The following is a 24,258-nucleotide window of genomic DNA, read 5'->3' on the forward strand; positions in this document are numbered from 1 at the left end:
AGCCGTGTGAAGCTGTTGGGCGCAACGGCACCAGGGCTTCGGCACCAGGGCCGCCGTCATCCCCATGTCGGCTTCGGATACCTGCGCCATCTGCTCGGCCAGGACCTGCAGCCGGGCCTCGGCGTCATGCATGATCTCCAAGAAACTCCAGGCAAGGTTCGGGTCAAGCCCAGCACCCGCGTCCGCCTGGGGCAACCGGTGAACACGCATGGCCTCCTCCGCCGTCTCCTGCGTCTTCGGGAAGTGCTTTGTCAAGAAGAGAAACAAGACGACCAGCGACAAAAATAAACCAGCTGGCTCTCAACCCCGCGAAATCAGCAAAGGAACACTTACTGGCGAAGGCCTCATCCAAGTGATGTGCTTTTTCTCGAGCAACGTACCATGCCGCTCCAAGTCCCCGACACGGTTGCGCGCTTCGAGTGCCTTCTCCAGCTCGGCGCGCTTGTCGACAGCCGCCTTCAGCTCGTCGTCCTTAGCGGCGGCCGCCTTCTCATTCTCCACCTTGAGGTGGAGGAGCTCCGCCTGGTGGGCCTCCACCGCCTTGGTGGCCTCTGCCTTCAAGCGCTCCACCTCCGCCTGGAGCTGGCTCTTGTCATCGGCAATAGTGGCCCACCTACTCCGCTGATCAGGGCCAGCATGGCTATAGTGCATCCCTTGTCCTGCTGACGCAAGCCGACGGCGACCAGGTGACGCGCCACTGTAGCCGAGCCAGCCCAACCACTCCATGACGCACGACAAGATGGGGAATAGTGCCCCCTGGCGCATGGGGCCTGCGCCCGAAGAACCCAGCGTACCCTGGTACCCGACGGGCCCTAGCGCCGGCTTCCCAGACGCTGACATCTCAGCCCCATGGCCATGCAGCTCTACCATTGTAACCCTGGGGGGTTGACCTATAAAACCCCCCAGGAGCCCTCCATGTACATGGGCGAACACGGGAGAGAGAAAGATCCAGTAGAACACACACACACAAGGAGAAGGAGCGGCCTATGCTTTGGCCCGTCTTCCTTCCTCCCCGAAACAGCTCTAGAGGCAAGCTTATAACATCCGCATATAAACCATACTTGGCAGGACTAGGGATATTATCTCCCCGGAGAGCCTCGAACCTGGGTATGTCTTGCGTCCCCCGCTCGCTCATGCCGACCTCGCCTCTGGAGCCCACCGGTGCCCTCGAGCCTGCCCCTCTTTTTAGCCATCCTTTGGCATCTGCCGTGCGCCCACCACAACAGTTGTGGTAAATATTTATATTATTTTCTGTAAACTTGATCAAAGTTTACGAAGTTCGACTTCAGTCAACTCTAATATGCAGAATAAATAAAAACGGAGGGAGTAATTTGGATTTTATTTGGTGAGAGTAGAGAGAGGATACACAAAGTTTGGAGCCTAGGCAAGGCCGGTTGCAGACAAAGAGGAAGCGGCGAGACACGATGTCCAGTACCACGTCAAACCACACTATGCTGCTCTGTTTTCATGCGGCCGGCCGTCGGTACGATGCGGCCGCGCGGGCACGGTAAAGAAAAATCGCTTTCTGCTGCTGTGCTCGTTCTAGAAGGCCATATTTGAACGCCTTAGTGATGCTAGAACCGGCTCTTGTTTTCCGTGTTTAGTCTTTTGAGACGAATAGACCAAAGCAGCTTTGCCTTTGCGTTTGCGTTGCGCCGTGGTGATGAGTGCGGTCGCATGGCAGTGAGTGGGTGGCGCACCCACTCTAGCGGCAGGCAAATGGCACCACCCAACGAAACCGCGCTTCTGGCCGTCGCTTGGCACACGCATCAGGTCTCTCCGTCGCTTCCAGAATTCCGTCGGCTCCTTTTGGGGCACGCACGCGCGTCGCACCCCAAATGGAACGCACGCTTGCTTCTTTCCAGCCCAGCCCAGGCCCATGTTCCACAGGCCACAAATACAAGCCGTTGCATGTACAACCATGCCGCAGATGACCTGTGTAAGAGGCATCTCGGGTGCCTTTTTTTCTACTACCTATGTACGAAAATAAAATAAATTTTGGCAGTTTAGGGGCTGTTCGGTAATCCTCCCACTGTGAAATCTCAGGATCTGCCGAGCGCCTCCTTCCCCATTCCGCGAATTTGAACTGCCGCTCCTCCAGCTCCGGAGCGGAGTTGTGGAGAGGAGGGAATCCAAACGGGGCCTTTAATTTAAGCTGAAAAAACGTCCTACATTTTTTTGCAAAGGGATTATATTTCTAGAGAGAGAATTAAGGCATAACCTATTTGAAGTACTCCTAGATTTTGCATTTTTATAAACCCGCTTTGAGAATTCATAGAATAATGAGAGGGAAACGACTAGTTGGGGGTTATACCCCTTGTGGGATGTCCCAACAGACAGTTTTCTGAGCACAGGACGCTCTGATGGTATCCCGGCGACTAGGGGGTCTCTCACCACGTCGATGGTGGGTCAGAATATAAAGATGTGCCTAAACAATTGCTAGTCAAATATGCAATCATATATGATGAACGCAAAGCAAGTGACCAAAGTAAACCGCAAATAGGAGTAGGGTTAGTGATAACTGAAGACGTCGATGTATTCCAATGTACAAGCTAATCACCATTTGCAGGACAGGTGTCATCACAAAGGCACACTAATAACATGAAAGATCACCTTATTCTCCTTGGGATTTCACAGCGAATGTGGTTCCCAATGGTATACCCTGAGGCAGCCTCCAAACCTTCACTCTTTTGGGGTAAATCACAAGTTGATTCGTAAGACCTCCTGCCGCATCTCGAACCTCCAAGAGACTGTTCTTAGAGATGCTCTTACTAACTTTCACAAGATACAAGGAACGCGAGTGGCTCCAACCAGAAACAAAACCATCGACAGTACCACCAAACATAATAATACTCCAATAGCACAGGGGAAGCACTAGATGAAAGACTGACCTTTTTCTTCTCATGAGCTAAAAATCAAGAGTTCAAAGCTGCTACTTAAAAAGTGCATGCTGCATGTACAACTACTTTGCTATACAAATGTGCATCTCAAAAAGAGAAACCACAAGATCAGGAATCAAGATCAGCCAAAACTTCTCATAGAAACATTGACTAAAGTAGGCACTAGCATTTCTGAGTTTTGCATCCCTCATGGTAGAATTATCCATCACTGGTGATGGAGGCAATGGAACTGCAAAATTTACAGCACACATCACGCATGCATGCACTCCCCTGTGCAAATGCATCAACACCCAAAAACATGTACACACGGGCATGCACATATGGCACACATGCGAGGAAGGACTGTACGCCTTGGCCTTTTCTTTGGGGGGGGGGGGGGGGGGAGGGGGGGGGGGGGGGGGGGGGGGGGGGGGGGGGGGGGGGGGGGGGGGGGGGGGGGGGGGGGGGGGGGGGGGGGGGGAGGGGGGGGGGGGGGGGGGGGGGGGGGGGGGGGGGGGGGGGGGGGGGGGGGTCTTGTTCTGAACTTGATCTCTGCATTAACCCGCTTGGCCCAGAGAAGAATTCTGCTCATTGGTGCAAAACCCCTTTTTTTGTACTAATTTAAATTCTCCCTCGGCAGAGTCAGAACACTTACAGTTACATGTACTGGGCCAGCCATTGCTTGCACATATCAAGAACCGGCAATGCATTTGCATGTAATGCCTGTGAAAGGAGAATATGTTAGTCAGAAAAGAGAACAAAACAAATTGCAGATAAGGGGGGCACAGGGCACCGGTTTCACTTCCCTTGATGCATTTATGCATCAGTTATATGTGTGAGATGTCTTCAAAATCAGTCCCTCAAATTTGAGGTAACACCTGCTAAGTGTCATAACTTTCCAAGTATACTATTCGACTTGAAGACAGGTCCAAATCAATACTTCTAAACAGCAGCCAACCGATAGGCCTCGCCTCACTTGCCAATGACTGAGATTTAACAAATCGATGCACTTTTGGAAGTGACTAATGGTACCATTATTAATGTTAATGGACCAAATAACTACATAAGTACTCCCTCCGTTCCAAAATAAGTGTTGTGGTTTTAGTTCAAATTTGATGTACTTATTTTGGAACGGAGGGAGTAACACTGAAAAGTTCAGGGACCAAAACATATCTGACCCAAACATAACATAAAGGAACCAAATCAGTACATTTTTGTTTATTTACTAGAACTAATTTTGGTGCGCATTACATGGCCCCTTGTTGTAATGGATGCAGGTAAAACGGAAAACACATAAATTCATTTGATCATTAAGTGCCAACCATATGTAGATCTGTGGAAGATGGCTGACCTGATGGGCAACATATTGAACATCAGCTACACTTCCACTTCGTGAGGCTATCTGGAATGCACTTTTTAGACGGCCGCAAACAACGCAAGCAAGTACTTTCCTGTAGAAATTAGGAAAAATTCAGAAAGGTGAGAAAGAGGGTGCGGCAAAATGACTCCCTGAAGCATGTGCTCCTGGGACAAACAGTAAATTCTCGCCAAATACTTAGAAGTTCATGCATGTACATGTTAAAGTTTCTATCTGATGGTGGTTTTCATGGGGAAAAAGAGCAACATTTTTGCCAATGAGCAAATTATCTTAATTCAGTGCTCTAATAAAGCAAAATTTTCAAGCACTAAACTTCATTTTTAATACATGACACAAAGCTGATCTTTTTCCATGAAAATGTATGGACACATGTAAATTTTTCCAAACTTTTTGACATTTGCTAAATCTATTTTTCACCCAGGAAGGCGTGCTCTCAGGTGCCTGCCTTCGTATTATCTGGAAACAACTTCCAAGTATAAAGTTAACAAACACATGATGCATAATCATGTGCTTCCATGTCTGAGGTAACACTTAAAGGTGCCCACTGTGCTGCTTGGTGGCAGTGTCTAACAATTCTGGGAATGCAGGTTCAGTGTACAAACTAGCTACAATGACTTTTGGGGATGATTACAGTGGAATAGGTATAATGTGAAGGCATGATATAAAAGTGATCGCACCTATGAACTTCGATCGCTCCTTTTTTCTTTGCATATAAACATATCACTTCTGTAACTATAGAAGTTTCAGTTTGCTGACATGATCCTAAGTTTACAGTGCAAGAAATCCAAACTAAAGAATGTTGTTTGAACCTCCCTTACTGTATCAATTAACTGCCCTACTTGAGGAGCAAATTACATGATAATGCCCAAGAAAGCAAGAAAAGGTAACCAATCACTGATAAGCAATGCATTCACAGTTTAACACTTAAATATAATTTAAAAAAAACACCACGTCACAGGTACCATAAAGAAATTTATAGCACTTTAGCAAGAAAGGCTGAAGTAAAGAGTTATCTTCCACATGAAATGCAGTGGCACAATTGAGTAGTTCTTTTGCTATGAATAAGCGATACCTGTGATTGCTGATTAGCATGTCAATAAGTCGATCTGGCCTTTCTTTATGCTTGTTAGCATAAACATTTATAGCAGCACCCAGAACCTATTAAAAAAAGTGAACAAAAAGATCAGCAGAGCGTTTCACCAAGATCATTCCCATACAGTAATCAACCAAACAAGGATCTTATGTTGAGGCTGCCTTTGGTTTACAGGAATTTCATAGGAATCTTGTAGGATAGGATTGTTGTAAGAAAAAAATCCTTTGAAGGCCTTTGGTTTACAGGAATTGAATTCTATTCCCGTATGGGATTTGTTCCTTTCCTTCAGATTTCACAGGATCAGAAACATTAGGTCCGAGCTGATGGAAAATTTCCTATGGCGAACGACATGCGCGCGGATAACTGTTCCCTGCTTTTTTCGCTCACTCCCGTACAGACAAGGATGGGAAAAGAAATAAAAAAGTTGAATCAAATCTGTGTCCAGTCCTCCCTCCTCGCACAGAACGGCACAGCTCGCCGGGAGCGACGCCGGCGGGCGAGGGACGCGGCCACATCCAGTAGACGGGCAACGACCACCGGCAAGCTGGAAAGCATCTACCGTCGACCGGCAAGCCTACAGTCTCCAGCAGCGCCCTCCGTCTGCCGCAAATTTCTTCAGGTTTGACTCCATCTTGCCTTCTCTCCCTCGATCCATCATAGTATGCTATTGTGTATTTAGACTCCATGCACTAGCAGCCAATTTGTATTTTAATTGCCTGCACTAGCCCGTGTGATGAGTTGATGATTGCCTGCACTAGTTGCTCAGTTCATACTCCAGTTACATGACAATATACTATGCTGGCAGGGTCTATATTTGCACTTTGTATATACTCCCTCCGTAAAGAAATATAAGAGCGTTTCACATTATTAACCATAAACCAAATGACATTATTTCTTTATGTTTCCTATGTGTGTTCCTTGGGCTTTGCTCCTGGAGGAAGTCGCCTCTAGGGACATTGTGTTGTGTGTTATTTGTGGCTTTCCTTGAGCTATTGTACGTCGGGTGTGTCCTTCTTGGGGCTTGTAATGACTCTTCTATGCAATGAAAAGCAAAGCTTTTGTGTTTTCTCAAAAAAAAAAGATACAGCATGTCCATTTTTCTACTGCAAAAGAAAATATGGAGCATCATCTACACATTTTGTACTGTGATACTTGAATTTCCTGAATGCCCGATGAAACATGCGGGAACATAGAAATATAACTGGATATACAATGACATTTATAGAGTACTAGCAATAACTCAGATATGACAAAAAATCAGTTTGGTTTCATGCCTGGGAGGTCAACCATGGAAGCCATTTTCTTGGTACGACAACTTATGGAGAGATACAGGGAGCAAAAGAAGGACTTGCATATGGTGTTCATTGACTTGGAGAAGGCCTATGATAAGATACCGCTGAATGTCATGTGATGGGCCTTGGAGAAACACAAAGTCCCAGCAAAGTACATCACCCTCATCAAGGACATGTACGATAATGTTGTGACAAGTGTTCGAACAAGTGATGTTGACACTGACGACTTCCCGATTAAGGTAGGACTGCATCAAGGGTCAGCTTTGGGCCCTTATCTTTTTGCCTTGGTGATGGATGAGGTCACAAGGGATATACAAGGAGATATCTCATCGTGTATTCTCTTTGCGGATGATGTGGTGCTAGTTGACGATAGTCGGACAGGGGTAAATAGGAAGTTAGAGTTATGAAGACAAACCTTGGAATCGAAAGGGTTTAGGCTTAGTAGAACTAAAACCGAGTACATGATGTGCGGTTTCAGTACTAGTAGGTGTGAGGAGGAGGAGGTTAGCCTTGATGGGCAGGTGGTGCCTCAGAAGGACACCTTTTGATATTTGGGGTCAATGCTGCAGGGGGATGGGGGTATTGATGAAGATGTGAACCATCGAATCAAAGCCGGATGGATGAAGTGGCGCCAAGCTTCTGGCATTCTCTGTGATAAGAGAGTGCCACAAAAGCTAAAAGGCAAGTTCTACAGGACGGCAGTTCAACCCGCAATGTTGTATGGCGCTGAGTGTTGGCCGACTAAAAGGCGACATGTTCAACAGTTAGGTGTGGCGGAGATGCGTATGTTGAGATGGATGTGTGGCCACACGAGGAAGGATCGAGTCCGGAATGATGATATACGAGATGGAGTTGGGGTAGCACCAATTGAAGAGAAGCTTGTCCAACATCATCTGAGATGGTTTGGGCATATTCAGCGCAGGCCTCCAGAAGCTCCAGTGCATAGCGGACGGGTAAAACGTGCGGAGAATGTCAAGAAAGGTCGGGGTAGACCGAATTTGACATGGGAGGAGTCCGTTAAGAGAGACCTGAAGGATTGGAGTATCACCAAAGAACTAGCTATGGACAGGGGTGCGTGGAAGCTTGCTATCCATGTGCAAGAGCCATGAGTTGGTAGCGAGATCTTATGGGTTTCACCTCTAGCCTACCCAACTTGTTTGGGACTAAAGGCTTTGTTGTTGTTGTTGTTGTTGTTGTAGCAATAATTCGGATATGTGACTCTTTGGAAGTTGTGAACTCCAGACACAAATAATGTCATATGACATCATGTATATCTACATAGGCTACACATTAGTTCCGCATCTGATGAGGTAATTAACAACAAAGCAGAACTCAAACTTCCAAAAGATCCTCCCATGAACAATACAATCTACTACAAGAATATATTATTATTTCTGAGATTGATACCCTATAACTATAAGCAGAGCTGAAGGCTGCACACAAAAAAACAGTACACATCACCTGATCCCATTCATCATCTTCTATGGTTCCTCTAATGTTTTTCAAGAACTCCGTTAACTGGCCACCTTTTTTCCTCTCTGCGAGGGATGCTGCTACACCGGCATAAACATCCACAACTGAAAAGAATTGGTCTGTCAGTAACTCTGAGTATATAGATGCCTACTTCCAAACATTGTTCCCAAATAAGCATCAATTTTTAACATTAATTCTGCAAAATTAAGAGTATAAACTAGATGATACCCCGTGTGTTGCGGTGGGAATTTGTTGCAATATATTTCATTAAGATTTGGTTATATCAAACATTTGGATTAATAATATATGAAAAAAACTAAAGATACATATTATATATTGGATTGGATTATTGTATAGTTGAAAAAAAATATTGAATATAGGTAGTACTCCCTCCGTTCCGAATTACTTGTCTTGGATTTGTCTAGATACGGATGTATCTAGACTCATTTTAGTGCTACATACCTCCGTATCTAGACAAATCTAAGACAAGTAATTCGGAACGGAGGGAGTATAACATAATGGAATTTTTTTCCCATGCATACTGGGTGGGCCTTTGAAGAGGTGATATGTGTGCATGTTGAAATAAAAATAATTAGTGGGGATCAACTAATGAAAAATAGTTCTCATGCATGTTGTGGTGGGCCTTTGATGAGGTGGCATGTGTTGCATGTTGAGATAATAGAGATAGTGGGGATGAGCTATTTAGGTATATAGGTTGTGGAATATAAGTAACCTGGAAGATCAAACTCATGAAGCATTCTAAAAGCTAAATCAAAATGTTTTTCAGCCAGAGTTTCAACAACCATGCACCTTCGCCTGCAAATAATATGAGCTTATGTTAAACAAATAAGCACACCAGGCATTAAAAGATGGACTAGTCAAAGTACTGGTGCATAAGGAAAAGCGAAGATCGGTAATGATACCGATCATAAAGATAATAAATTTAAGAGTTATCCCTGCAAGTGTCAGCAAAACTTTCATCTGAATACAACAAGATGGTTATTTATAGTAGATAATTCTTCATTGGCACTTAAAACAGCTCAATAAAGGAAATTTAAAGCTAAATCATGATGCGAAAATGTGAACTGGACATGACCATGCAATAATAGGAATCGTCCAGGAGGGGTGTATCTTTCAGATAACATGTGTAGGAGTGTACCCTCCTTCAAGAGCAGTTAAAAAATATTTAACCTTAAAAAGCAAAGCAGTAGCACAAACCTCAGAGTTTCAGGATCAGTTGGATTTCCAAACAGGGAGGTCTTCCACTGAGGCCCATCTACACTGTTGAGGGCCTTCACAACATCCATCTATGTTTTCAACATATGCAACTCGATTAGCATACCTAGGTCTAAAACTGGGCACCAAATGAGTGCAGAGCTAGAAAAAACTACATGCGCGTCGGTGGGTCCCAGAGAAACAGTCTCAAACATGCACAAAAAAAATTATAGAAGGGAAATAAGCCATGTTCGCCCAGTAATTTATCTTCCTTGACAATTTCCTCACCTGATAGGAAACTCTGGTAGAAAATTTCATTATCATCTCTCGAGTTAGTTTTTCCGATGCACTCTTATTGCGAGCAGTCCGTGATACCAATTTTGTAGCCTCAATTGTTCTATCTCGTACAGATAAGGCTTCCTCAAAATGTGTCTGCACTCATAAGAAGCTGAGTATAAGAAACACACCAAACCATTATTGATTAATTATTATGACGCCACTGTTCAAAATTACAATGTAAGTATGCATAGCCAGGTCCAAAATAACCCAAAAACTTTCTATTTTATAAGTATTTTTTTAATGATTAGACTTGCTTAAATAACATCCACAGTAGTCAAATGTAACACTGTTGGCACTAAAGATGAGGCAAATCAAACTGCATGTATGTCATGGGAATATTTCATTGAAAGTTAGTTGATGCAAGTTGTGCAAAGATATCCAGGAACAATTATTTTTCTAGAGAGCATGGGATTTTTTTACAATGTTTTCTACTATTTAGATTCCTTATGCAGCAGTGCAGACCACATTTAGTCTCCCTGAGATTTACTCTATGAAAAGTAGTTTTGCATAATGTTACTAAATCAGTGCATTAGAAAGCAGCTTTGCTGTCAAATGACTGCAACAGTACAGGGTTCCACCATTCACCTGTAAGTTTACATTTCTATGTGCGGCCTAAGAATATTGCACAAAAAGAAAAACTGCATGTTGTACAAAATCTAGAACTGACTGCTAACGTTTCTAGACCCTCATATGACTAAAGCTGCTGGCTCGGATTGTTACGACAAGATACATAACCCTAGGTCCAAGAAGTGCTTCTTCAAGGTGGCACACTGGAGGTTGAACTATGCATTAAATTAAAGAGTCTAATTTGAGCATAACACTTAAGTACCAAGTTTTTGTTATAGAAAAGAGTCACAAGTAGTATAACTGGATGGTGTCATACTAGTTGACACTTACACCCCATTATTCAAAACCACTTTATGAGTTTCCGTATAATGCTACACAAATTAGTGGATGCAAGCCATGCTATATCATCTGCAGTGTGCCCCTGCAAAGGTTTACAAAAAAATAAGACCTCTTGTGACCTGTACGAAAAAGACAAATTCGTAGCTATATAATCGGCCCTAAAATTTTATCTACTTTTTACTAGGTCACAAATGGTAAAACTATTTGATGCTCTTTTTGTAAGTGCAAGTGCTTTAGCATGACCTGTATCCATGATTTCTTTTTCAGATTTTGCGAGAACAGGCAACTAGTTGCCAAATTTACTCTCTGTGTAACTGAGTTACTTTTACAGGAATGCTGATTTACAGGGATCCTGTTCAGCTAAGTGGGCTGGATATTATACATGCCCAAAGTCCTAATACGAACAAGAAAAACAAGCCAAACCGGTCAACTCAATTTGATTGTTTTTGGTACTGTATGGAGAAATGTGTATTTTTATGCTTCCACTCTTTTTGGTAAAAAGGAGGAAAAAATTAGTAACAGACAAACTAGCCAGAAAAAAATAACCACTCCAGAGACTCCTGATCAGACCTAGCCCACTACCAAACTGGCGTAGTGCCTCCGAACCTGCTCCTCCACATGCTACACCAACAGCCTAGTTATCCAACCACAGCATTAGCAGCCAAGGTCTGTTCCTTCTGCTGTCCCCTCTGTGACACCGCCTCCGCTTCTCTAGAAGCTCTGCGCCAGACACCTCCCCTCGACATCCCCGTCACGCCCCCGCTTCCGCATCTCTAGAAGCTCTGCGCTAGGTGGCTCCTCTCAATATCCCCGTCATGCCCCCGCAGGCTCCTCTCGCCTTCCAGCCACCTGCACGTGCTGCTCCTCCCTTTGCTGTCTCCAGTGCACATGCTTCTGCTAGCAGGACATCCCCTTCCCACGCCATCGCCGTCAACTCCATACGCTCCGCCTCGCTTCACAGACGATATCCGTATGAGGCTTATCACAACGCTGCACGTGTCCTATGTCAGGTGTTTAATGGAATGATGTGCATGATGTGGTCCTATGAAATCTTTGCTGCTCGCTTTGTACTACTTTCAAGTTAGCTGCTTAGCTGGTTCTGTCGACAGTTGGTTAGTTGTTTGTCTGCGGTTCCAAGCTGGTTGCTGTTCTGTTATAGGCCGAGTATATGAGTGTTTGAGTTGTATATATGTTACCCGTGTAGTATCCCCCTACTGTATAAGGTGATTTCTGCATATTTACCACATGGTATCAGAGCCTTAAAACAATGTAGTACCAATGACCCCCTTTCGTCTTTCCAGGCGAAGGGAGCTGGACCCCAAACAGCTCAATGGGGATATTACATGGCTAACATATATCAACAACACTGAGTTTGGAGAGGTAAAAGCCATGTTGTGCCCTAGTTTGGTAAATGGGGATATTGCACTGTTAACATATCTAGACATGTTTTAGTGTTAGATACATCTCTATCTAGACAAATCTAAGACAAGTAGTTTGGGACGGAGGGAGTACAACTCTAACAATGAGGACTGGAACCATAGATCAAAATTTTCGTTGTCAACTGCCCCTGATAGCTAATGGTGAACATTTAATTAAAATCTACTGGTCAAGCACTGGCAATACATATCGTAGTGTCTATTCTGTGTCTATTCTCAGTTTGCAATAGCACGCGACCCACCAATAAACTTGTCATAATTTTTTTTAATATCAAGGATGTCTGACAATACAATGGTAGGTAAAAGCAGAACAAGATAAAAGTTAATCCGTAATAAAAAAAACGCCAGAATTAAGGGGGGAAATCACATTGAATATGTGTGCAGAAGTACATAATGTTAGCAGAATCATTTTGAAGTGGCAACAATTACAAAAAAAATATTGGAGGTACTTCATTTTATAGCATACAAATTCGTCCAAAAATATGATCAGCTGTAAGCTACAAACAGAACAAGAGTTAAGTGAACAATATTGTAGTTAGTGTGTTTAATTTTTATTTTATTTGTGCGGGTCAAATATGATCATAGTTTTGGTTGAAATTTTACAGGTTCATGGGTTATACTATGTGGCAGACCTACACTTCTTTCATAATTTCATAAAATTTTGCTTCTCGCCTCAATTTAGCTTAGTGAATTGAGCCCATCCTTTATTTTCATCCTGGATTCGCCACTGGTGCACTCGATAATTGATGATTCGGTGGTGCTCAAGAAGCCTATTTCTTCGAGAAACCATGATTCAGTGGTTCGTGACTGTTCTCGAGAATTATTTCCTAGTTATCTCACTTGGTTCAGTTGGCACAGCACTAGGCTGGTTGCTGTGTACCATGTATGTGATAGCAGTGTTCTATGTTTAATTCATGACTTCATGTAAATATGTACTCATGTCAAGTGACCTTTTCTAGAGTGGAGATTAGAAGTTGTTGCAATATTAAATTTGGTAAATATGGCAGTTATAGAAACCGTAAGCGAACACTTTGATATTTATCGAGACTGAACTATATTGTCAAAGTGCCATATGTAACGGAGCTGCATAGAGACCAACTAATGAATTATAAGTTTGTAACACATTGATAATGAAAATCATAATACCTTGGCATGTCCCAAATGCTTCAGAGATTCCTCTTGGGACATTGAATTCATGAATAACTGAATACAGCAAAGGCCAGAAGCCACATGGTCACCTTTTAGAACCTGATACACCATGTTTCAATGTAAAAATTAATTAGCGCGAAAGCAGTGGACTCCAAAGGAAGTGACGCAAAGGAAAAATTGATGATAGTACCAGAAAATTGTAAAGATAATTATAGTGCCGATGCATTTCACAGTAGTTACAAATGCGGGTGAGAACAGTGTTCATGTACTGAATCACAGTTGTGTCATGATATGTCGTGGATTGAGTTATTGCTAATATTGTATCCTCCAATACAGACATAGCACCATATCCAAGACATAGATCACACAGGTCATCAATTGTCCCATAATCAGTTGTTAAAGGATCACTCCGAGGAACTGAAGACAAAGATGTTTCCCCTTCTGCGGTTGGTTCACTGGATGGAAAGAATAGAGAGCATGCTTCTGCATAATGGCCATGCCTGAACATGAAAGCCAGCATTTGTGGGCGAGCATACTGCAAGTATCCGAAAGAAACCATTAATCACAAATTCAAAAGGACTTGGCAAACCATACAATCTAGTGGCTGAAATAAATTCAGAAGGACTTGGGCAAACCAAAACCTGAACAGGGTTCAAGTGTGTGGCTTTAATTGCCACTGTAAGAAATGGTCATCACAGTGATTACAAGTACGCAGAGTCTAGAAAGTGTAAAGAAAACTCTAGGGTAAACCTTGTATGCCAAAGTTTGAGCTAATAAAGAAAAATAGGAACACCTTTGAAGGAGGACAAATCTTACTTCCTGCAAGTAATGAATACACTCTGCATATCGGACGCTATCAAGATTGCTGCGAGGACCATCTTCAAGGTATGAGCTAGCAGACGAAAATTGGTTATCTAGAGAATCTCTGGATTGCCTGGACCTCTCAGATCGTGGGAATGTGGATGGCATATATAGAACATTAAGATAAGAATCAGCAGAAAGGGAATCATCGAAGATGGTTGCTGCACTTTTTGCTACATGTTCATACCTGCAATGCCAGTTTGATAGCAGTTACTTAAGAAGAGGAAAACCACATATCTCTTGATTGAAATTAATAATGCCAGGGAACTGGTAAATAAGTTTTCAGTTCAGGGGCACTACTACCAACCAGTTCTTAACCTCAAGCACTAATACCAGAACTAGAGAAAGAAACAATTCTACCAAAAAAAGGTTAACTGCTGAGTTAATAAATACGAAATATACATCATAAATATGATGATTCATTGACCAGAATAACTTGGGCAATTTTACTTTGCTCCGTGCAAAGAACATTTTGTTAGAAGTTTCAAAAGATGAAACACAATTGATGTTAATCCCTTACATAGAGCGAACAGAAGAAACATCAACAGGAGGACCTCCTTCAATTGTGTTAATGATATCAAGGACAACAGGAGGCGCATCACCTTTGAACTGTTGAAGAGCTTGCCTGGAAAAGAAATGCAATAAAAATGAAGATTTGTACAACAGAAAGTATCACCATGGTTAACAAGCTCAAGGATGGAGTCATTGACCAAGCTAAGATAAGGCGGAGACTCAGAGTGCCCAAGGTCAGCTATTGCAACCTCATATCTGACAGTCTGGATGTAAGCAATACCAATTCCTACAAAATTTTCCAATGCTCCATCTGTAGGCAACAATTTTAGACTGCTTATCGCTGTGACAAATTGACGACAATCAACCTATTTCACCATATTTCTAACGAATAATGATAAAAGGACGATTGCAGAAAATAAACGTGCAATTTTATGCAAGAAATTTTACTTTAACCATTAGGTTTCCCATATCCTTAGACAGCTATACTAAGAGAGCATACCACTACATCTGCAACCCTATACACATTTAGCAACCAGTGCGAGATCACTACACATTTAGCAACCAGTTCATCATCCTCTGATGTCTTCTTTTTCCTGAAGGCAGTGTTTTTTTTATCTGTTTGTTTCCTTGATTTCTTTTGTATTTGTAACTAAATCTTCAATTTCTTCTGCAGGCAGGCGCTTATAAGAGAAAGTGAGAAACAACAAAGAAGAGTTTTCTCTTACTTAAATTTCACACGGGCTTGAGCGTAGTGTTCCATTCGAACTAGAGCATGGCCCCAAGCAACCCACACTGGAAAAGCATCAATCTGAAATTGATCACGTCATTAAATTACCTTATCACTGTCATGGAAAAATATGAAGTATAGACAGAAACAAGTTGTAACATTCACCTTGCACTTCTTAGAAGTATATACAGCCATGCTGTATCGCTCATCACTGACCAGCCTGTCACGTAGACTAGTTGAAGACTCTTTGCCAGCAATATCATCAAGTGATGCAATAATACCTGATCCCAGCAGGCTTTGAAGAAGCTCAGCACGCCCTAGCCACATATCTGCTTGAGCAAGGAGATCAGACAGCTCATCTTGATGTTGGACCCCAGTGCTTGAACTGCCAGCGTCCACAGAAACAGCATCAGCATCTCTACTTCTTTCAGAGCCACTTGACAAATCACTACTCCCGGTGAGCTTTTTTAGTAGATTTTTTGCATAAGAGATTGCCTGATGAAATGTCATTGATGTTAATCTACCAAGTTATGATACTCAAAATTACCATGCTGCTAGTTCTTTTTCATACCTGCACATAAGTTTCCGTTGCATGATAAGCCCGGGCAACATTGTCCATAGATGCATTGAGAGGCAACTGTAGGGAGCTTAGTACAACCTTCATCTGAGTAACACATAGTTCAAGTGCACCTTTTCCGGCTACTGACTCATCGGTGCACAGTGAAAGCAATGCCTAGAATTTGGTTCACAAAGAATTACACAAATAGATGACAAAAAATTGACACTATCACTTACGTACACTTCAGAAGTTGCTTCATATTGACACTTCATTCTTTTTTTCAATAATACTAGTAAGATGCCCGTGCTGCGCTTCGGAACCACGAGAAATGAGACACAATATAATTTAATCTAGCTATATATCAAATTAATTCACTTTAATAACTCTGATTATATATTGACCATGGCCCGAAGGCTTATTGGTGTAATTGTATTACATGAAAGGTGATATGTACTGTCTACAGACATGACAAACCTTGGTACTCTAGAGTCTGGAGATATTGGACTAAAAAAGGTCTGCTTGAGCTCATGGGCTTAAATGAGTTTTGTTATGAACAGGTCGACAAATGGAACATACAAGGGTTTTTTTCAAAGCAATGTGGCAGCAAATGGACTCACATAAATACTGGAGAATAAATATAAGGCAGGTTTCTTTTTCGAAACACGTGTTGTCTATTAAAAAAGGATGCGTTTCTCATGTTCTAGAAGAGTCCTACTATTACTATATAAAAATGGATGAATTTCTCATGTTGAAGGAGAAGAGTCCTATAATATACAAGTTATATATTTTTTTAGCGGCGAAAATTTGGGCAACCCACTTGGTCAACATGTGATGATAGTCTGGTAAAAAAATTATTCACATCGAAAGTATCTTCCAATTGTAAACCTTGTACCGTAAGTTCTATGATGACTGTTTTGAAAATTGTTCCTTGGAACATATACAGTTATTTTTGTAAAACCTCGAGTGGTGCAGCATAAAAAAAAAGATTTTTCATGTCCGCTTTGAAATCTGAATTTCCCAACCCAATTTCTGATCACATGTGTACTAACCGTTGGCAGGAAGCCCTAATTTCTCTGTTCTGTAGATAAAACCATACTGTCTAGAACACACCGAACGCAACAAAACTAGTTTTTTGAGCTCTCAAGCAACCAGGAAAGACCTATATGTGTCTGTGCTGCATGCATTAGGTAGAGAACGTCCAAGAAATTCAAACATCGTGCAAGGAAGAGTCGCGTGCATACATATTCCACTGCAGCAACAAACTGCAATTGATTAAGCTATAATCTAATGGGTTCAGGAACCAATTAGGCGAATGGGTGTGATTAGACAAGGTATACTTTGTCAAGATGTAAAGGAAGCAGGGAAGAGAAAACTGAAGATGCGGTGCTGCACCTAGATTGCAGCAAACATAGAGGGGCATAGCCCGACCCTCATGAGGAAGGGAGCAGTTCTTGCGCGAGTGCGTCCAACGAGTGTGGGCAAGTAGATTAGCAAGGGGTACTGCCTCCACGCTATGCTCGTGGCGAGTGGGCGCATTGGTCGGGCGTACTACACCTCGGCATTGTTCCGATGACAGCGAGCAAGCGTTGGCAGTGGAGACTGAGCGTGACGGGAAGCCGATGACAAGAACGATACATAAATGAGGGGAATAATCGGCTGAACAAGATTAGAAAGTACTAATAGTGACAGTGCAGATGGATATGGATCGGGAAAGTATGTGGCAGAAGAAAGGAGATTGGGGAAGGCCATGCGGTGCAGACATGCAGCAGCAGGACAGAGAGGATGAGTGAAGGGGGTGTTTTTTAATACAGTATTTTTTAATCCACCTACCTGCCTGCTAGGTCTCTATGCATGGTCCACTTGACAGAGCTGAGAGGAAGAGGTGGGACATAGGAGTGAACGGACGGCCACCAACTGTAAACTTTATAAGTAGGAAAGAGAATTAATCTAAAATCAAGTTCAATTTAGCAGTATTTCCAACTTAACCGCTAAAAAAATGGCACATCAGGAAATAATGTTAGGTCAATAATTCAAAGCTACCAACTAGCTGCCCTTGATGCATAATACGGAAAAGGGGGGACTGCGGATAAGCCAGAATAATGCAGGATAAGAACTTATAAATCAGTAGCATTCGAAGAAAGATAAGCCTGATAAGCAAACACACCTTGAATAGTGCGATATCTGGAGAGGATTCATATCTATGACATGAACGAGTTGTGTTATCCCTATCAGGCTCTCCGGTAAGCACCCACTCCTCAGGAGCAGAAACAAAAGGAAGTCTATCTTGTCCTTCGGAAGGGTAAACAGGTGTCTGCTCCTCCTGTACACCAGGCATCGCTTCCCAAGAGGATCTATCACCTGAGCCTGAACTCTTTCTTTTCCGAGGGATATCTTTCGGGGGGGTTTTGGTGCCACCGTCGCGGGGCACCCATGAGAATGCTTTACGTGCCTCTCTCTGAAAGTTGCCAAAACTCTGCACAAAATTTGTTTTAGCTGGTATGGCAGCCTTTTTTTGTTTTTCTCTTGCCGCAGAGATGGTTTGTCGAGGTTCCCTAAGAGTAGAATCAATATTGACAGAGATTGCTTTCTTAGCGTAAGCAATGATTAACTTGTCATCCCTCAGGGATGGAAATTCTTTCAAAACCTGAAGTCATAAAGAAGAAATCTTCCATTAGCACAGTAGGTTGACATGTTCCTAGTATAGCAGCAGGCCAGCAGCTCCAAGGAGAGAATCATTTCTGTTGTCCCAAAAAGTTCCAAGGATGAGAGTTGACATGCAAAAAATTAGTTGAAACGGAATACCAGAGATGCAGACTCGAGTTGCTTCATCATCAATAGTACTTCCAGAATCAACTGAGGATGTTCATGCAGAGAAGAGCAACGCTGTTGTGATGGCAATGGCAATAAGGAAAGAACACGAAGACCCAGCGCCCATGAATTAAGTCGAGCAATCTCAGCATCTGACAAATTCCCAACTGTACGTTTGAGAAAAAAATGCACCTGAAACAATTAATCAGTATTATTTTAATCCTTGTCAGAAAAGTTTAGTACAATTAACTCTTGTCAGATTTGGCAACATACGAGAAGCTGCTTTGAGCGCAAGTCAGGTAATAACTTCATGGCACCAATGGCAACAGGAAGAGCATCATTGGAATCTCGTAAGGTCGATAGAAATCGTGATGCCGCAGCTGGGCCTCCACCATTAAGTGGATCAGTGGTAAGAAGTTTGACAAGCTGGCGACCTTGCAGTTCCCTCCGCAAATCAATTGACAGAGAGGCACTTTCGGCGACCTGTAAAGCAGCAGATACAGCTCCTTTGGCGGCAAGCCTAAGTGCTAACCCCTCTGGATCATCTTCACAATCAACTTCGACCTAGTAATTTGAATGTCAGTCAAGTTTAAACATGGAAAACTTTGATACAAAAAATGACACATACTTTTAAGGAACAATTCTGAAGCCTATGTTGTCACAAAATTTAAAATAGTGGGACGGAAGATCAAAATCATATGACATTCATTGATTGGCTTACCTCTTGCCATCTGGTGTAATGGTCATCAGCACTCATAATATGACCATACCGCTGCAGAGATTGCTTCATGTGTAGCACCTGTTACAAAATGACACGGAAAATTATAAAAAAATGATGGATACATAGAAGGACCTAGGTATCAATATAATTAAGAATAATAGGCGCCCTAAATTTGAGTTGAAGATGGCCAGGAATGAGTGGTGGGATTGTACAATAACAAACAAGAAATGCTAGACCAGGTCGTAAAAGCTAAATTTTGAGAAACTGAACCTGTTGCGTCAAACTAAACAGGTTGTGTCATAGAATGACACGATCACAGTCAAGCACATATTGTTACGTTTTAAAGTTAGATAGCAAGACAAACCAACAAGAGCTACTTAGTGTTGGCTTGGACAGGAATATCTGTTAGGTGATATGCATAAATGAAATCACAGTTTTTTTAGACTAAGTAAAGCCATGACTTGACCAGGCACACAACAACATATGTCCATATGACCTTTCAAGATAATGTGTGAACTTGAAATGTAAATAAATGCAAATCAAGCTACCTTACTCCGCATAGGATCATTCTCAGGTAATTGGCAGATGCACATAGTTAGAACATTGGTTGCAGCGTCAAGGTTCCAACTGTGCAGGTACCTAGAAATGAAAGTATGCACTCAGTAACTCAATATGCCTATCTGGAGAACAAAAATATAGCAACGGTGATGCATTCAAAATGGACATCTATCAAATATACTAAAACTGAAAGAATGCCTTCACTACACAAAATCAAAAGGTTTATTGTACTAATAAGGCTGGAACGAAAATGACATGACGTACTGAAGAGCAAGCTGAGCTGCAAGTTTTTTATCCCTCAGTCTCAAACAATACTGCCAAGTATTGCTCCCCAAGTTACGGGAACCATATGGGCGGAATTGTCCTGTGCCTAGACTTCTTTCTTCCCTTTGATCAATGAGCAATCGAAGTAATTTATCAGACGCTCCATTGCGCAAACAACGGTCGGATACAGCAAGAGCATCAGTTAGTTTTCCTTCATTAATTAGCCTACAGAGACAAAGCAAGTTTAATTGTCACATAGAAATTATCACAACAAGCAATGGCCAAGTGCAAGTGAGAAACTCTCATTGTGTGTAGAGCAAAAGGCGTGGCCAAGAAAAACTTGTAAAATCCTGCTACCTCTCAACGGCTTTCTCATATGGTCCTTCGTTCTCCCAGTCAAAAGAAATAAATGCTGTTGGCTCTAGTTTAGCATCATCATATTTAGGGGATTCTAGTGTACTTGAAGCGGCATTTCCATTTATGACGACATCTTCAAGCTCTGATTCAGCATCACTGTCAGGTTCACGAGCTCGCTTAATAGAAATTTTTCCTTTTGATTGATGCACGGTGACTTCATTTTCAGTTTTAACTGCCACGGCAGACTCAGATACCCGGTGAAGGTTAGACTGCATCTGTATCCACCGGTTCAAAGTTGGATATCTGCAAGTAACTTAGATACTTACAAAGTGAAAAGTTGATTGGGACATGATGGCATAAAATGACTATTCATTACCTCTCTGATTGTTCAAGAGCGAATTCATAGAATGACCTCTCAACTTCAGTGGTTTGCATTGCATCCTTCACATAAGTAGGAGATGATTCACTGTCACCAGATAGTATGCTACTTCCAAACACACATGCCAGAACTGCTCTTACTGATGATAATTGGGCTAAATGCTTCACTAAATTTAACTGAAGAGGATACAGCGGATCCCGGCGAGAAGACAACAATGAATCATGTGGACTCCATCCTTGATCAGGGGGGAGGGACTTTGGAACTGTTGAACTGTTTTCAGAAATAATATTGGAAACTGTGGTTAAAATAGGAATGCAAGCCCATCCTTGTCCTGTTCGTGGAGGAAGAACTGGTGGCACACAAGCTGATATTATCTCATGCACAAAATCCACACCCATTGTGTCAGCTACCTTCGCAGCTGCGTCAGTGCTTCCATGCTCAAAAACTAAACGAGTTAAAAGCTGCATGGCAAACGAACATTATATTAGTCCAAAATAATTCTCGAACCACTTTGGACTACAATAACAGCAAGACAAAAGAAATTGAATGTAAACAATATTCCATCGTAGTTTCACATTAAAAAATGAATAAGGACACTGAACAGTAATTACCCTGTGTTTCTTAAAAGGCGTTTACTTCATACAAATGACGTTGCACTTTATGTCTTCACCAATATAATGTGTCAGTTAGTCTTTTCTCATTCTTTTTAGGCAATATTTTTAAGGATGTTGAATTAGAAGAGTATACGGCATGATAATTGATATGTATTGTGGTTTGATGCATAGAATTTCAGGTTGGACTCGAAATCATCAAGAATGGAGATCATCCAGGAGGACTGCATGTATGTATATTAAGATAGAAAAGGTTTTACAAAGCCAACGAAACATGGTCTGTAGCGAGCTCGCCTCCGATACCCCCCCCCCCCCCTGATACGTATCCATGGAGTATCCATGAATAAATGATTTAAAACAATCCCGATACTTTGCCAATACGTTTTGGGCACGGCCCAGCCCATTTAAGAGCCCACTCAGCCCAGTAAAGAGGGTATCAAACCATTCAATGCGCTATCTCCATCCTCTCATTCATCTCTATACCAGAACAATTAATTAGGCCCAGCCCTTCTATCATCGGCCTTGTTGAACTAATTACTTTCGTCTTTGTGCCACCTCAAAGAAGACATTTGATCTTATAATGCCGGATGAAGCAAGTTACAGCATTGGTTCTTTCGTGATTCCCCCGATGACCCCCATCCATTCCCTCCCAGTTTCTTTCCTCCCTCCCAAGCTCACACCAGGCGGCGCCTCACCCAGCACCAGCGGCGGCGACGGCTACCTGGCGACGAGCTCCTCCTCCTCACCAATGCCCCCTCCCTGCCCAGCCAAGCTCATCTCCTATTCTTTCTCCTCCGAAGATCTCATATTCATCTCCTCCAGATGGCTCCTCCTGCTGAACCTCGTGCTGTACCTGCGAATCTAAGGGCACCATTGTGGAGCCATGTCACGATTATAGAGAAATCACCTGGAGGGGAACACTAAATGGAAATGTAACTAGTGTGGTCATGTTGCTTTGAGTAGCTACTCTAGAGTTTCTGCTCATTTGCTGAAGGCAGAGAGCCATGGAATCCATGCATGTACAAAGGTCACAATTGACATTCTGAATGCACTTATATACTTTATTTTTGAATTAAAAAATAGTAAAACATATCCCCGTATTGGCATTTTTTTCAAAATGGCGAATTTACGTATCCGTATCGGCCCGATACCGATACTTGTATCCGTATCGGTGCTTAGCGCGTGACTGAATAAACATGAAAAAATCAAAGATCTAAAGGTGATACAACGCAACAACCACTGCCATGTGAAGGCCTGAAGCTCCTTCGCTCCAACCATACTCCACATTATGAATGTTGCCTTGCACTGATTGGTGAGGGTCTCTACGCAGTATTAATGTTGTTGAAGAAATTCACATTGAATAGAGCTGACCATTGCCAAACTAGACTAACGTGGGTTGCAAATATTTTACTACATAAGAGAATCTCTAAACATTCCCCTATATAGGTTAGAGGAGGATAGATTCTGTTTTCCTCCTCTAACTGGCACCTAACCGATCCCTTATAACGGTTAGAGGAGGGTAATTTATCCTCCGTGGCCTCCCCGAGGAGTAAAGATACTCGTCCGCCCACCCGTGGAGTAAAATATTTTTGCCTCCATTCTCGCCCACCGCTCTGCCCTGCTCGGCCGCATCCACTCCAGCGCCGCCCTCCTTGCCTCCGTCGGCCACCGCCGACACCCCGCAGCCCCGTCGACCTTCCGCTGATCTTTTTTTCTTTATTTTTTGTCCTTTCCATCGTCTCCGACCACGGAGACGCGCCTCCTCGTTGTCCCTAGCCCGGAGGTGCTCCTCCCGTAGTCGGAGCCGGCGAAGCCACAGTGGAGGAGGTTGTGTGCGATCTTGTCCCTGGCCTTGGCAGCGGCATCCACGGTCACGGCCACCTACCGGACACACCGGAGCTGGCCTTGACGGCGGCGGCTGCGGCGGATTCACAGTCCGGCCACCGGAGGAAGCGGGGCATGAGGATGGAGCGGATGGCCCCTCCGGGTACCCCAGGCTGCTCCACCACTCGGGCGGCTCGGCGTCCACCCGGGGAGCACAAGCAGCGCGTGCGGCAGTGAGCAACAACACGATGAGGCGGGCAACGTGCGATGTGTGTGATGCGTTCGGCAGCGGACGAGGACTCATGACTCCAGCGTGGTCACCATCGTCGCCGCTCGCCGCGAAGGCGCATAACAACTGTTTGACGAAATGTATGAGCCAAATGTAAGTTTTACTAATCTAAGTTTAGGGGGGCGGTTAGAAACGACACTTTTTTAGAAGAGCAAATGTACTCCTCTAAAGGATACTCGGCCGTTTATTTCTCTAAATTATAGGGGATCGATTAGAGATGCTCTAAGCTCATAGACAAAATCCCACGAATACCTACAGGTGATAACTAATATTTATTTATTATTTGTTCAGCCATGAGGTTCCACGTTCACAGCGGCCAAAGATATATCAAAATACTAGAAGCCATGGGAACTTATTCATCCACTTATGGCTCCCCCATGCTGTAAAAAAAATCTTAAACTGCCCCTAAGTAGTACGTGGACTTATGAATTTGACCACTAAATTCTTATGTATGGCCCCCCTCAATGCTTTAGATGTTTCACTGGCCCCCCTCAAATAAAATTCCTAGCTCTGTCCCTGGTTGAGACCTTGGGTGCAAATCCCCACTCTTGAAGTTAAATATAGGTAGTTCTTCCTGCCAATCCTCCCCTTTTCAATAATATGGGAATATATCTAAATAGCTAGCCC

General features: G+C 43.0%; 1 protein-coding gene across 2 annotated transcripts in view; it reads right to left on the minus strand.

The window, feature by feature from the left end:
* Positions 1–2,875: 2,875 nt before the first annotated feature.
* LOC125544087 overlaps positions 2,876–24,258 on the minus strand; it is a 30,370-nt gene continuing 8,987 nt past the window's right edge. For both annotated transcript variants that reach the window (XM_048707647.1, XM_048707648.1), the window contains 22 exons: positions 20,905–21,368; positions 20,529–20,831; positions 20,172–20,396; positions 19,898–19,988; positions 19,350–19,427; positions 18,902–19,192; positions 18,623–18,820; positions 17,985–18,464; positions 15,833–15,994; positions 15,427–15,756; positions 15,260–15,342; positions 14,542–14,646; positions 13,977–14,208; positions 13,351–13,695; positions 13,158–13,259; positions 9,619–9,762; positions 9,334–9,422; positions 8,849–8,931; positions 8,104–8,219; positions 5,330–5,415; positions 4,231–4,330; positions 2,876–3,602 (listed from right to left, as the gene is read on the minus strand). In XM_048707647.1, coding sequence (XP_048563604.1) covers positions 3,537–3,602; positions 4,231–4,330; positions 5,330–5,415; positions 8,104–8,219; positions 8,849–8,931; positions 9,334–9,422; positions 9,619–9,762; positions 13,158–13,259; positions 13,351–13,695; positions 13,977–14,208; positions 14,542–14,646; positions 15,260–15,342; positions 15,427–15,756; positions 15,833–15,994; positions 17,985–18,464; positions 18,623–18,820; positions 18,902–19,192; positions 19,350–19,427; positions 19,898–19,988; positions 20,172–20,396; positions 20,529–20,831; positions 20,905–21,368 — 4,173 coding nt within the window. In that variant the 3' untranslated portion in view covers positions 2,876–3,536. The remainder of the gene's footprint in view (positions 3,603–4,230; positions 4,331–5,329; positions 5,416–8,103; positions 8,220–8,848; positions 8,932–9,333; positions 9,423–9,618; positions 9,763–13,157; positions 13,260–13,350; positions 13,696–13,976; positions 14,209–14,541; positions 14,647–15,259; positions 15,343–15,426; positions 15,757–15,832; positions 15,995–17,984; positions 18,465–18,622; positions 18,821–18,901; positions 19,193–19,349; positions 19,428–19,897; positions 19,989–20,171; positions 20,397–20,528; positions 20,832–20,904; positions 21,369–24,258) is intronic.

The sequence above is a fragment of the Triticum urartu genome, chromosome 3, assembly GCF_003073215.2.
Source record: "Triticum urartu cultivar G1812 chromosome 3, Tu2.1, whole genome shotgun sequence".
Taxonomy (NCBI): domain Eukaryota; kingdom Viridiplantae; phylum Streptophyta; class Magnoliopsida; order Poales; family Poaceae; genus Triticum; species Triticum urartu.